Source organism: Lycium barbarum, chromosome 2, assembly GCF_019175385.1.
Source record: "Lycium barbarum isolate Lr01 chromosome 2, ASM1917538v2, whole genome shotgun sequence".
NCBI lineage: Eukaryota > Viridiplantae > Streptophyta > Magnoliopsida > Solanales > Solanaceae > Lycium > Lycium barbarum.
This window is the reverse complement of record NC_083338.1, coordinates 56,578,261-56,591,181: the sequence shown is the minus strand read 5'-3', so window position 1 is coordinate 56,591,181 and position 12,921 is coordinate 56,578,261. Positions and strand designations below refer to the sequence as shown.

The following is a 12,921-nucleotide window of genomic DNA, read 5'->3' as shown; positions in this document are numbered from 1 at the left end:
CAACCTGCACAGGAGGCCCATCATGAAATGGACCATCTTGAGTATGGTACATCCCTTTTGGCATAACTGTATCATCCTCACAAACATTTACCTTCTTAATCTGGGTTTCATAGAACTTCTTTGTTAGCAAGGAAATATTTTTTGCAAGTTCTGCCAATGTTTGCTGGGTATCTAGATTCTCCTTTACCATATTCTGGTTCATAGCACTACTATACGGTACAACATCAGTATTGTTTGAGTGCCAAGCCTGATTGTGAGTAGTCAGCTTGTCAAGTATGTTGGTCACTCGTCGATAAGATTTGTTCATGAAACAACCATCAGCTGCATTATTAGCAACTGACTGCGTCACTGGATCTAGCCCTCGGTAGAACTTCTCCATTAATATGTGCTCCGGAAAACCATGATTCGGACTCTTGTGCAAATACTCCTTGAATCTTTCCCAAGCTTCATATAGTTGTTCCCCCGGTTGCTGCTTAAATTCATAGATCTTGTCACGAATTTTAGCCTTCCTGCTAGGAGGGTACCATTTCTTGAGAAAAGTAATCACCATCTCTGCCCATGTAGTAATCGAATTTCAGGGCAGCTTCTCAAACCATGTTTTTGCATCTTCAGCTAAGGAATATTTGAATAACCTCAGCCGAATAGCATCTTGTGAAACGTTGTTTTGGATGTGATTAGCACCCACATCCACAAAATTCTGCAAGTGACGTTGAGGGCCATTCTCGGTAGAGTTCCGAAAGTATCCCTCAAGCTTCAACAACTGGTATAGAGAGGAGTCAATATTCACGCTAGCAGCTCCAACTCGAGGATGAACAATAGCAGATGCATAGTCCTCCTCTGGAACAAGATCAGCGAAAACATTCTCATCATCTGATTCATTCGCCTGATTATTCAATCGCTTCCCCTGGTTACCAGCACGTTGATTTTGCTGATTCTGATTCATGTTCACCTAGTTTACAAAGAATAGAAAATAAGGTGTGATGGACTAAGCAAACGAATTCAATCAAAGCAAATACTATTTAGTAATTTCAAAACCGTATTCCCTGACAACGGCGCCAAAATTTGATACGCTCAAATTACACCTATTAATGGTATAACGCGGACGTTGTCAAATATAGTAACCCACCAAGGTTGGGGTTGAATCCCACAGGGAATATGGTGTGAAAAGGTTACTAAAGTCGTAGGATGCTTAATTTAGGTCTAATGTCTTAATCCGATGATTTTGGTAAAAGTTGGGTTTTTATGACTAATTGCTAACTAATTGCTTTGGGTGTTAATTTATGGTAAAAGAAACTAAGGTTGTGTCCTCTTTAGATGAGGTGTATGATCATGGGTATTGATCTCGATATACTTCTAATGAATTCCTATATGAATGCACTTAACCTCTACATGAATCTGTACTATTTTTCAATAAATAAAGATTATTTCTTTCTATGATTTTCCCAAATATACGAAAGTGATATGAAGAACGGTTAACTATGCCAAGTAAATTCGTCTTATTCCTAAGTGAATCTATTAAACAAAGTTTAAAGCTTTGAGTCCTTGTAATTTATTCTTACCAACCCTAATTATTTTTCCAAATAAATCAAGGTTTATGGCTTTAATCAATGTTTGCAACCATTAACTATGAACGAAGAATGAAGAATAAATAAACTCTAACAATCCATTGTGCATATATCAATCACAAACCCAATAACACCCATCAATGGGTTTACAACCCTAGTAAGGGAATTTTGCTACTCATGACAAAGAACAAGAAATAAGGAATTGAAGAATTCATAATTGCTTACTTTGGAAGAAAAGAGGAATTGATAATACTTGAATTGATGTTTGAACCTTCAAAAACTAGAGAGTATGTGATATTCTAAGTCAAGAGACAAAAATATAATAACTGATAACAATTAAAACCCTACAATGAACTATTTATAGGTTTCAAAACGTAAAATTACAGAATTTGCACTTAAGTCCCAGGCGGTACTTATACGGTCCGTACAACTTTTCACGGACCGTATAAGACTTATACGGCCTTCATCCTTGTGTCTGCAGAGAAAAACACGAACTGGCATTACACGGTTCGTATAACTTTATACGGCTCGTACAGCTTGCCCGTGAAACTTCTTCCAACCTTCATCACATCTGTCACCACCCAGCCCCGTGGGCCATGACTAGTGCCCGAGCTGGACACTCATATACGTACTTGTTAGATATAGTCAAACTGAATCTAAGAACAATATGGAAACCTGCAAAAGCACTCCAAGGGTTCATAACGTCATCATATATATATATATATATATCCCGATAACCTGTCTCCTGAGGAGTCACAACCAATCAAAACATAATATGATTTGCGAGTCGACAAGGCTGCCACTACATGTCAATATGATACGCAAGCCGACAAGGCTGCCACTATATACGAGAATATCCAAAGCAAATCATATAGACACAGCTGAACAAAACTCATATACAACCCACACATATGTCTACAGACCTCTAAGAGTATCGATAGTGAAATATGACGGGACAGGGCCCCGCCGTACCCCTGAATAAGCGTATATATATATATATATATATATATCATAAGATATGTACCAAAAGTATAGGCTCCGGAACATCGGAGCTCTCCAAGACAGCTGAGTAAAAGTCCTGTGCTGAAGGGTCACCAAACCAACTATCTGTACCTGCGGGCATGAAACGCAGCCCCCCTTCCCCCCGAAGAAAGGGGGTCAGTACGAGATATGTACTGAGTATATAAAGCATGAAATACAATAAAGAGGATCATCACTGAGATAGAGATTACAGGAGACAAGTATGTCAATCAAAGATACCATTATACTTGCCTTATGAGATGTAAATCATGCATGTCAATATTGTACATCATACCCGGCCCATTATGGGACTCGGTGAATAAAGTCATCATATCATCATATCATCATATATATATATACCGTACCCGGCCCTCTAGTGAGGGACTCGGTGAACAATGCAGTGAAACTGTGCACGAAATCATACCCGGCTCGGGACTCGGTGAAAGACATATTGAGGCATGCACGAGCAGAGTAGTGAGAAACCATATGCAAACTAAGTGTTATCTGAGACTCAATAGAATAATCAAAATGAACCATCATTTGATAATCAAGACAATAATCATATCAAGTACCCTTCGAATGTCACTATGGATTATATCAAAATAGAACTTCTGGAATCATAGACACGTATCAAGACATAATGAAATAAGTTCTAGGAATCAAGAACATTAACCATCCTAGTGTCTCTAAGAATAGGAGCTTCTTTGGAGTCATATACATGTCGTCTGTTTGTTTCATAAAGATCATGCCAAAAAGAAAGAAGGGATAGCTTTACATACCTGTTATAGGTTAACCGTAACCAAGTTCGCTTCGTCGCCCCTTTGGACTATTTAATATAAAAGTAACGCTATCGTTAGTAAACTATACTTTCTAGCTTATAAATCTACAACCAATCACTTATAGGAATCATTCTTTAGTTCATACTTTCTTGATTAGGATTTTGGTTAGTTAAGAACTTAACGGAAATCGGGCAGCATTTCCTCTATATAACTCGCCTAACCCGAACTTCTAATTAATCTCCTGTTATCACAGCAATACCAACAACAACAATAGCAACCTAATAACCTCTCTTAATTCTTTTTCAACTCACATCATTGACATCTAAGATTATACAATAGGCAGACCATTATACGCTTCGTATACGACGCCTTATGCACTTGTTTTCTTCCAAATTTACGAGTCACATTAACAGCAACACAACAACAACATCAACTATCATCCATGTACAAGAAAATTACTTCGACATCATCTCAATAACAGCTCGAAACAGCCCACCAAGACTACAACATTAAAAATGAAATTTTCGACATTTACTTCGCCAAACTACAAACACACGAGGAAGAGTATAATTTTGTCATGGACAGCAACACCTATACATATCTATCACCATATTTCCAGCCCTTCAATCATGAACAAATCACCCTCAATTACCATACAACAATCACGACAATATTAATCAAATTTAATCCGCCATTGCTAAATTGAAACAACACCAACACGGTCCAACAAAACCTTAACGTTAACATATGTAATTTCTTGCATCCAATCCCACTTAATAAGAGTTAATCCCTCAATTACAACATCATCTAATCCAATTACACCATAAAAAAAGAAGGTCCTACCTTAATTTAATTGGAGCAAATTCTACACTCACTTGCACCAATTGCACTATCTCCTCTTCCTCAATTCAATTCCTTATGTTGCTTCCACCTCCTTGGACGTGTAAAGTACCTTAGGAATTTTTTTTAAGGAGGATTGCCATGGCCGTGAGCAGCCATGGCTAAACTTTGAATTGTTTTCACAAAGTGATAGTTCATTTGAAATGTAAATCCTTAGTCATCAAAGGCCACATATAGGCAGCCCCTAAATCCTACACGTGCCCCACATAATGAATCATCCAATTTTGTTTCATTTCATTGTATTTTTTTTAATCCGATGGGGCCCACTTTAATTATCTAATTAGCTACTTAATTAATCTTAATTAATCCCTAATCTCCACTTAATAATCTAATCTTAGTTAATTAATCCCTAATTTCCATTAATATTTCTATACTAATTGGAATTTATAACAAATCGTGCACTAATTAAAATCGAGGGTTAAAAGTCCTTGAACTTACGTCGATTAACTGACGAATAATTCGACGTACAAAAATACGGGGTATAACAACATCCACTTATACGGCTCGTATAATATTATACGGTCTGTATAAGTGTTCGTGTTTCAGCATCTCTCTACTGCGACATTCTGTTGCTTTGCTTACTTTTGTACGACCACAGATACTGTCCATATAATATTATACGAACCGTGAAAATCAATCCTCAGAACCAAATTTCGGTGACTTCCAATTCTTGAACCCGAACTTTCCGATTTACCTGAAACATGACAAAAACACATCAAAACAACACATACTTGCCTAAAAACAAGTAAAACTTCTCGTAAAAGAGTATCAATTGTGCCACAATTTCACGACACATTAGTATGTCAATGTCTTCAAAACCTGGATCTATGCCAACTTCTCCTAGAAAACACTCAACAACTTTTTTTCTTTCTTGGCTCCCTTTTTTTCTTCACATATGCTCTCAAATCTGCCTTAACTACGTTTAGCTCTTCATGAACATCACTTCCATAACCATTCTCATCATCAGAAAGGTTAATATTTTCATTGTCTTCGGCATCACTATGCACAGTATCTTTTACATCATCTTCGTCTTCACTAGAGAACCCAAATTCATCTTCAATTTTATTTGTGTTCCCAATAAAATTTTCCACCAGATCTGATTGTTGGATCCCCCTTATGACATATATAAATGTCCATAATACCCCCATTAGCCAACAAATTTGCTAATACCAACAAATCCCCATCTTTCACCAATTCTACCAAATTGCCACATTTAGAAGAGCCAATAAACATTTTCTCTACATTGGAAATCCCAAAATCCCTACAATAGTCATTCAATTCTGGAATAGACAAATGATCCATATCAAAATTAAAGGCATATTCCTTGTTCCCCCCAATATAAACAGGCCCTAACTCACTCACAAGTATACCACCAATATGAAACCTTAAATTTATGTATTTGTCGGTCATTTTCCTGCAACAATAGATATATGCAAAGTTTAATAAGCCAACTATCATAAAAACTGTATCAAAATCCTTATAAAGCCCTGATTTTTTTAACGTAAATGACAAAAAATAGGAGAAAGTTAGTTCTCAAGTAAAATTCAGATTCAGCCCTAATTTAAAAATAAAGAAATTCGTGGGTGAAGAAAGAATACATGTGTGTAGTCTATTTCTACTCCTTTCAACTCTTTTTAGGTGAGACGAATCACAAAACCCTAAATTTTTATACAAAATCCCCAATATTTTGTGACATGAAAAACCCTAACTTTTTTTTTTAAGAAAATCAGAAACTAATATGGAATCCACGATGAAATTGAAGGTTAATGGGGGAAAGCAAGACACTATCTATAGCAGAGATGAGACCAATGTCGGAGAAGAAGAGAATATCTGGTGTGATTTTACAAATTTTTTACTATGACTGGTGATTTCTAATTTACCAAAACATATTAACCCTTTAACTTTTAACCTTTTATTTATCCAAGTGGAATTAACTTATGCCACAGTGGAATTATTTATCCACGTGGCGCTATTTTTAAACAAAAAAAGAGAGTGTGGTACACGCACCATAGTATATAAGTCCAGGTGTGTTTTCCTAACTATATAGTGATAGTTTAGGTGTGTTTTGCTCACTTCGGATAGTTCGGGTATGAAACACAAAAAAAAAACATGATAGTTTAGGTGTGTTTTTGACCCTTTACTCCAGAAAATACACAAACTAAAGTAAAAAGTAGAACGAGAATGGAAATTACCTGTTGTAGTGCAGCGACTGAGGCGACGAGAGCGAGAATGCTTTCCTTCACCAACAAAACTCAAGCACAAAGAAATCAAAAGATTAAAATTTGAACTATGAAAATTCAAGATTTCAACTTAGAAGTTGTGTAATTCAAAAATTCAGAGATTATAGAGGTGTGAACCGTTGGTTTGTTGAATGGGTATGAGGTTCTATTTATAGAACCACAAATTCTAGTGTTTTAACAAATTCGAGCAATGTGGGACAAATATTTGAACTGTATCGGTTAAATTTCGTTTGAAATCCAAAAATTCTCTTGGAAGGAAGAAAGGAAAATCAAAAGAAAAATGAAAAAGGTAAGGGGTTACCGTTTGAATTAGTTATCCATGCGAGAAGAAGACAACAATAATTACTTTCTTTACCCGAAATGAACGAGCAAGGATTGAGAAGGCGAAAAATGCGTTGAGTCATTGCCATATTGGGCGGAAACAACTCATTTCGAGCTGGGTTTCTTGGCAGAGGCGTGGAGGAGCCTTAGGGCTCGTTTGGTCTGTTGGTTTCTCTGAGAATGAAAAATAAGAAATGGGGTTTGGGGATTAAAATTAGGAAGTGGGCCGGGTTATGTGGGATCCATTTGGGCTGGTTTTATTAATGTCCGGAAATGGGCTGTTGAGAAAGTTCAACCAGCCATTTTTTCTTACTTCAATTGAAATCAATAGTATTGAAGTAAATTGAGATGAATTAATTATCCATTAACTAATTAAGCTTCTTTACCTAACAAAGTAAAAATATTTATTTGCAAAAAGGAACTAATTATAGTAATTAAGCCATAAATGACTTTAAGTTTGACAATTTGAAATAAGTACTAAACTAAACACTTATTTTGAACATAATTAATTTATAAAATATGTATGATATATATTATAATATTTTTTGCCAAATGAAATGGCAAAATAACATCAAAACTAGTTATGAAAATATTTTTGACTTTATGAATATGTATTTTCCTCTGTTTGAATTTCATGAAGCTTGACTAGTTAATAAAAAAATGGGGAGGACCAAAATTGGGTGTCAACATCGTTCTTTCTAGAAGTACCCGACAACCTCGGCGGCTCTAACTTCCTAAACCTCCCAACTAGCTCCTGACCAGTCAAGGTCATAACAGGGTGGCCACAGGTCTGAGATCATCCCCCGGGGCTGGCACTACATCAATTTGAGGAGCCATAGCTGTAGCGGGGTGTGCTACATGAGTAGGTCTCTGCTCAGGGGTCTGCACCCCAACTCTAGTCTGCGAACCTCCGCCCGGAGTAGTAACACCAGCGGCAGCCTGTTGGGCATTTAAATGGAGTAGAACACGAGCCATGGTGTCCTGCATCATCTACTCTGATGTGGCCTCGGGGTGTGCCCATGTTGGAGCAACGTCGTTTTCGGCGGCCTGGTCTCGATCCTGCTGTACCTCAAGCTCTAGAGACAGTGATCTCTCACGCCGCTGACCGACCGCAGGAGCCTTACCCTTGGTTGGGGCATCCCCGCGATCTCTAGCTCTACCGCGCCCTCTAGCTGTCACTCGCCCTTTGGTGCCAGCCGCAGATGTGGGCTTTGGCACCTGGTCTCGGGCTATGGTAGCTAGAGTCCTCACCATATGTGATAGAAAAGATAAGAGTCAAATACCAATTTGATTGTTCCAGATACCAATAACAACAACATACCTAGTTGGATCCCACAAAGTGAGGTCTGGGGAGGGTAAAGTGTACGCAGACCTTAACCCCACCTTGGAAGGTAGGAAGGTTGTTTCCGAAAGACCCTCGGCTCAAAAGAAAACAAGGAAAACAAGGGAAATAAGGGAAAAGAGTCAGATATGGAGGAGCAAATCAAAACCATGTGAAAATGAGAAATAGCAAGAGCAACGAAGTCATGATAAAATAACAACGATAGACAAGACCAACACATAGAAGCAAGATAAAAATACTCCTAATACGAGAAAGGAAACATCGCGGCCCCCCACTAGCCCTCTACCCTGATACTCGACCTCCACCCCCTCCTATCACCGGTAATGTCTTCGGTAAGCTGGAGTAACGCCATGTCCTGCCAAATCACCTCTCCCCAGGCCTTCTTTGGCCTACCCCTCCCTCTTTTCAGGCCCACCACAGCCATCCTCTCACACCTCCTCACTGGCGCATTAGCGCATCTCCGCTGCATATGGCCGAATCACCTCAACCTCCCTTCCCGCATCTTATCCACCACAGGGGCCACACCCACCTTATCCCGAATCATTTCATTCCGAATCTTATCTCTCCTGGTATGCCCGCACATCCATCTCAGCATCCGCATCTCAGCTACCTTCATCTTCTGGACATGCGCTTTCTTAACTGGCCAGCATTCCGTCCCATATAACATAGCCGGTCTAACCACCGCTTTGTAGAACTTTCCCTTTAGAATAGGCGGCACCTTCTTATCATACAAGACCCCCAATGCGAGCTTCCATTTCATCCATCCCGCTCCAATACGATGTGTGACATCGTCGTCAATCTCGCCAGTCCCTTGGATGATCGACCTCAGGTACTTGAAACTCTCTTTCTTCGGGATGACCTGAGTATCCAGCTGCACGACCTCATCCTCTACTTGACTCCCATTACTGAAATTGCACTCTAAGTACTTTGTCTTAGTCCTGCTCAACTTGAAACCCTTCGACTCTAGAGTCTGTCGCCAAACCTCCAGTCTCGCGTTAACACCGCTCCGCGACTCGTCAATAAGCATAATGTCATCTGCAAACAACATGCACCACGGTACCACTCCTTGAATGTGGCTTGTCAGAGCGTCCATAGCCACAACAAACAGAAACGGGCTAAGCGCGGACCCCTGGTGCAGGCCTATCGTGACTGGAAAGTGTTCCGAGTTACCTCCAACCGTCCTCACCCGAGTTTTGGCTCCATCATACATGTCCTTAATCGCTCTAATGTATGCCACAGGAACACCTCTAGCTTCCAGACATCTCCACAACACCTCTCTTGGGACTTTGTCGTAAGCTTTCTCAAGGTCGACAAAAACCATGTGCAAGTCAGTCTTCTTATCCCTATACTGCTCCACCAACCTCCTTACCCGATGAATAGCTTTTGTAGTTGAACGCCCCGGCATGAATCCGAACTAGTTCTCCGAAATAGAAACTAACTTCCTCATCCTCGCTTCCACCGCTCTCTCCCAAACTTTCATCGTATGGCTCAACAGCTTGTTACCCCTATAGTTGTTGCAGTTCTAAATATCCCCCTTGTTTTTATACAATGGGATCATGGTGCTCCATCTCCACTCTTCAGGCATTTCCGCCGTCCTAAAAATAACATTCAACAACCGCGTAAGCCACTCCAAGCCTCCCCTACCCGCATTCTTCCAAAATTCTACCGGTATTTCATCTGGCCCGGTCGCCCTCCTCTAGCTCATCTTCCGTATAACCCCCTCGACCTCTTCAACCTTGACTCGCCTGCAGTATCCAAAATCGCGGCGGCTCTCAGAGAGCTCCAATTCGCCTAAAACTATGTTTCGGTCCCCCTCTTCGTTCAGGAGTTTATGAAAGTAGGACTGCCATCTTCGTCTAATAAGGGCATCCTCTACCAAAACATTCCCTCCCTCGTCTTTGATACACTTCACTTGATCCAGGTCCCGAGCCTTCCTCTCCCTCACTCTGGCTAGCCTGTACAACTTCTTGTCCCCCCTCCCCCCCCCCCCCCCCCCCCCCCCTTTTTCCCCCAAATCTTCATACAAGCGTCCAAAAGCAGCCGTCTTAGCCGCCATAACCGCTAACTTCGCCTCCTTCCTCGCTTTCTTATACAACTCCCTGATTGTTCCAGATACCAATGAGAATAAAGTAGCACGAAAGAAGGAAAGAAAGTAAAATTTCCTAAATGTCCTTTATCCTCTCGTAGATAAGTACAGAGCTCATCGTACCGATCCATGAGACTCTACTAAACACGCTCTTGTATTTATAGACCCGGTAACCTAGGGCTCTGATACCAACTTGTCACGACCCAATTTAGATAAGTCGCGCGGACACCTACCTTTCCCACCTTGGTAGGCGGACCCTTATCTCAACAATCTCAAATACATGAGATAATAAATAAATAAGCGGAAGAAATAGAAATATGTAAGTCTGACATAATAATAGATAAAATATGCGGAAATACATCAAACCACCCCAGAAATATGTATAGTCATACAAGAGCAACTAACTAACATCTAAGAGTCTGGAAATATCAATAATACATTGAAGTCTGAATATGTCTCGGAATATCAAGTAAGACATAAAATAAAGGAAGAATCTCCAAGACGGCAGACGTCCCCATGCTCACCCTGTAATACTCTCAGCAGCAACTCTCGTACCACAATCAGCCACGAGAAGGAGAGGTCAATCCTACCTGGAACTCTGCATTCATAAAAGAATGCAGCAAGTGCAGGTCAGTACAAACAACCAGTACTGGTAGGTATCATAGGCCGACTAAGTTTAGCTAACACATATCAAGTCAATAACGTAAGATAGACAGGTAAATCAACAAGGTATAAGTCAAGCGCGAGCCAGAATCTAAGTACGCGTCATTACCTATGTTATAGCATTTAAACACAATTGTGTCAAGTCTCAAATACTCAGTCTGAATCCGTATATCACAATTACATCTCAAGAATATTACAATAGAAGCCATGATGCAATGCAATGCACTAATGTATGGAATGTGAATGCAATACAATACTGTGTACACATGTACTCCGATGATGAACAATCACATCTCGGTAACACAACCCATGGGGGACCCGCGAAGTCCATGTACCTCACGGTTCCGGCAAAAACCTTGGCAACCGCTACCTCACAATTCCGGCAACAACCTAGGCAATCGCTACGCACAACCTCAATTCCGGGACAACCATTGGATATCAGTCCTCACGTCACTCTCATCCAACTGAACCCAGCTCATAACATTGTTTCCTCAAGTATCAACAATGTATCAACAGTATATCATGAAGGATGAGAATGCGTGCATTTATGAGTTCAATGTCAATAATCAAGTGAATATCACAAGTACCACGCAAGGGCACACTAACAATATCATGAAAAAGGCTATACAATAAGTCATAACAGAACACTATCCTCATGTCAAACGTCAACAAGTAAGATACTACAAAATCATAGTAAAGATATATCAATAGTCTCCAATATCTACTATCTCCACGTGGCATCAAGCCAACAACAATAGAATAAGATAAATCACAACACAACGGGGTGGCTAACCCCCAATCACACAACAGGGCCCAACCTAAGACAATATCCAACCAAACTTCATACCCGAAGGTTTACATGCTTTCTCCAACAATATCGTCTAAATATATGCTTCGCTAAACGAAGTCTCATCATAGGGTAAATCGTAACCTACTTGGAAGGCCGAACAACAATATCACCCACAATCACAACTTAACCTTTCCTTTCCTTTGAGCCCCGGATCAAGAAAGTCTAAGCATATTTGAATCATAAAGTTAGAATCAAGAAGAATATCAAAAACAAACCCTACTTCTATTTAAGACCCAAATGCCAACCTGTGCAATAGGGATTATGAACTAGAAGGGTGAAATTAGGAATCTAAAGGTCCCAACATGAATTAAAGTTCTAGATGATCAATTCCATCAATATCAAGCTAGAAGAATCAACAATTTACTCAAATTCGAATTCTAGGCAAAACCCCCAAATTTGGGTATAAATCCTAACTTTCAATTCCATAAATTAGCCACTAATTAGGAAGGAGTTATGAAATAGAGGATTCTAATCATCAATTCAATGGTTAGAGAAGCTTACACAACAAACAAATCAGGATTTAAAAGCCTAGAAAGAATACTCATTAAACCCACTTTTAATCTTCAATCACTTAAAGAACTATCAAGATAAATGGATTCTAAGGTGATTAAGGACAATGGAATAATAAAGAGATTAGAAGAACTTACCACCAAAAAATCTCTCCAAATCCTAGATTAGCTCCCAAAAGCTCAGATTTCGGAATAGTAATAAATGAGGGGCTTAGGGCTTTTAATCCACAATTAATTTAATTACCAGGCCCGATACCGTTTCTCCGACAGTGAGATCGCTCCTCGACGGTCTCTCAGACCGCCATGACGGTCGGCCCTCAAATGCACGTGGCCGCTGTGGCGGCCCATCCCACCACTATGGTGGTACCGCTGAGGCGGTAAGGGTGCCGCCAAAGCGGACACCAACACTAGATTTTCCCCAAAAATAAACACGATCTCAATTCGAAATTTTGACTAATACCTGAGGCCATCTGCTCACAAACCACATACAAAGACATACATAAGAACACGCTACGAACGCACTCGTTACCTCAAAATTCCCAACGGAGGTCTCGTTGACCGAGTCAACTCCTGATACCTCAATTTGAACTTCCCCACTCAAGTCCCAAAATGCACCCGAGTGCATTGGGATTCGAACCAAATATGC

General features: G+C 40.0%; 1 protein-coding gene and 1 non-coding gene across 2 annotated transcripts; one reads left to right on the top strand and one right to left on the bottom strand.

Annotated features, from left to right (window-relative positions):
- Positions 1–395: 395 nt before the first annotated feature.
- On the top strand, positions 396–502 carry LOC132629519 (small nucleolar RNA R71). The gene has a single exon (XR_009578291.1). It is a non-coding gene; the product is annotated as a small nucleolar RNA R71 (small nucleolar RNA).
- Positions 503–7,593: 7,091 nt separating this feature from the next.
- Positions 7,594–9,572, bottom strand: LOC132628589 (uncharacterized). Its single transcript, XM_060344357.1, has 2 exons — positions 8,778–9,572; positions 7,594–7,764 (listed from the first exon to the last, which is right to left on the bottom strand). The coding sequence occupies exons 1-2, from the start codon at positions 9,570–9,572 to the stop codon at positions 7,594–7,596; spliced, it is 966 nt and encodes a 321-aa protein (XP_060200340.1).
- Between the last annotated feature and the right edge of the window lie 3,349 nt (positions 9,573–12,921).

Bases quoted from the DNA above. Each gene is read 5' to 3' on its own strand.
- LOC132628589 (XM_060344357.1), bottom strand. From the start codon at position 9,572: ATGCCGGGGCGTTCAACTACAAAAGCTATTCATCGGGTAAGGAGGTTG. The intron at 7,765-8,777 runs GTAGCTGAGATG...AATGCCCAACAG, and splicing joins CGCATGTCCAGAAGATGAAG to GCTGCCGCTGGTGTTACTAC.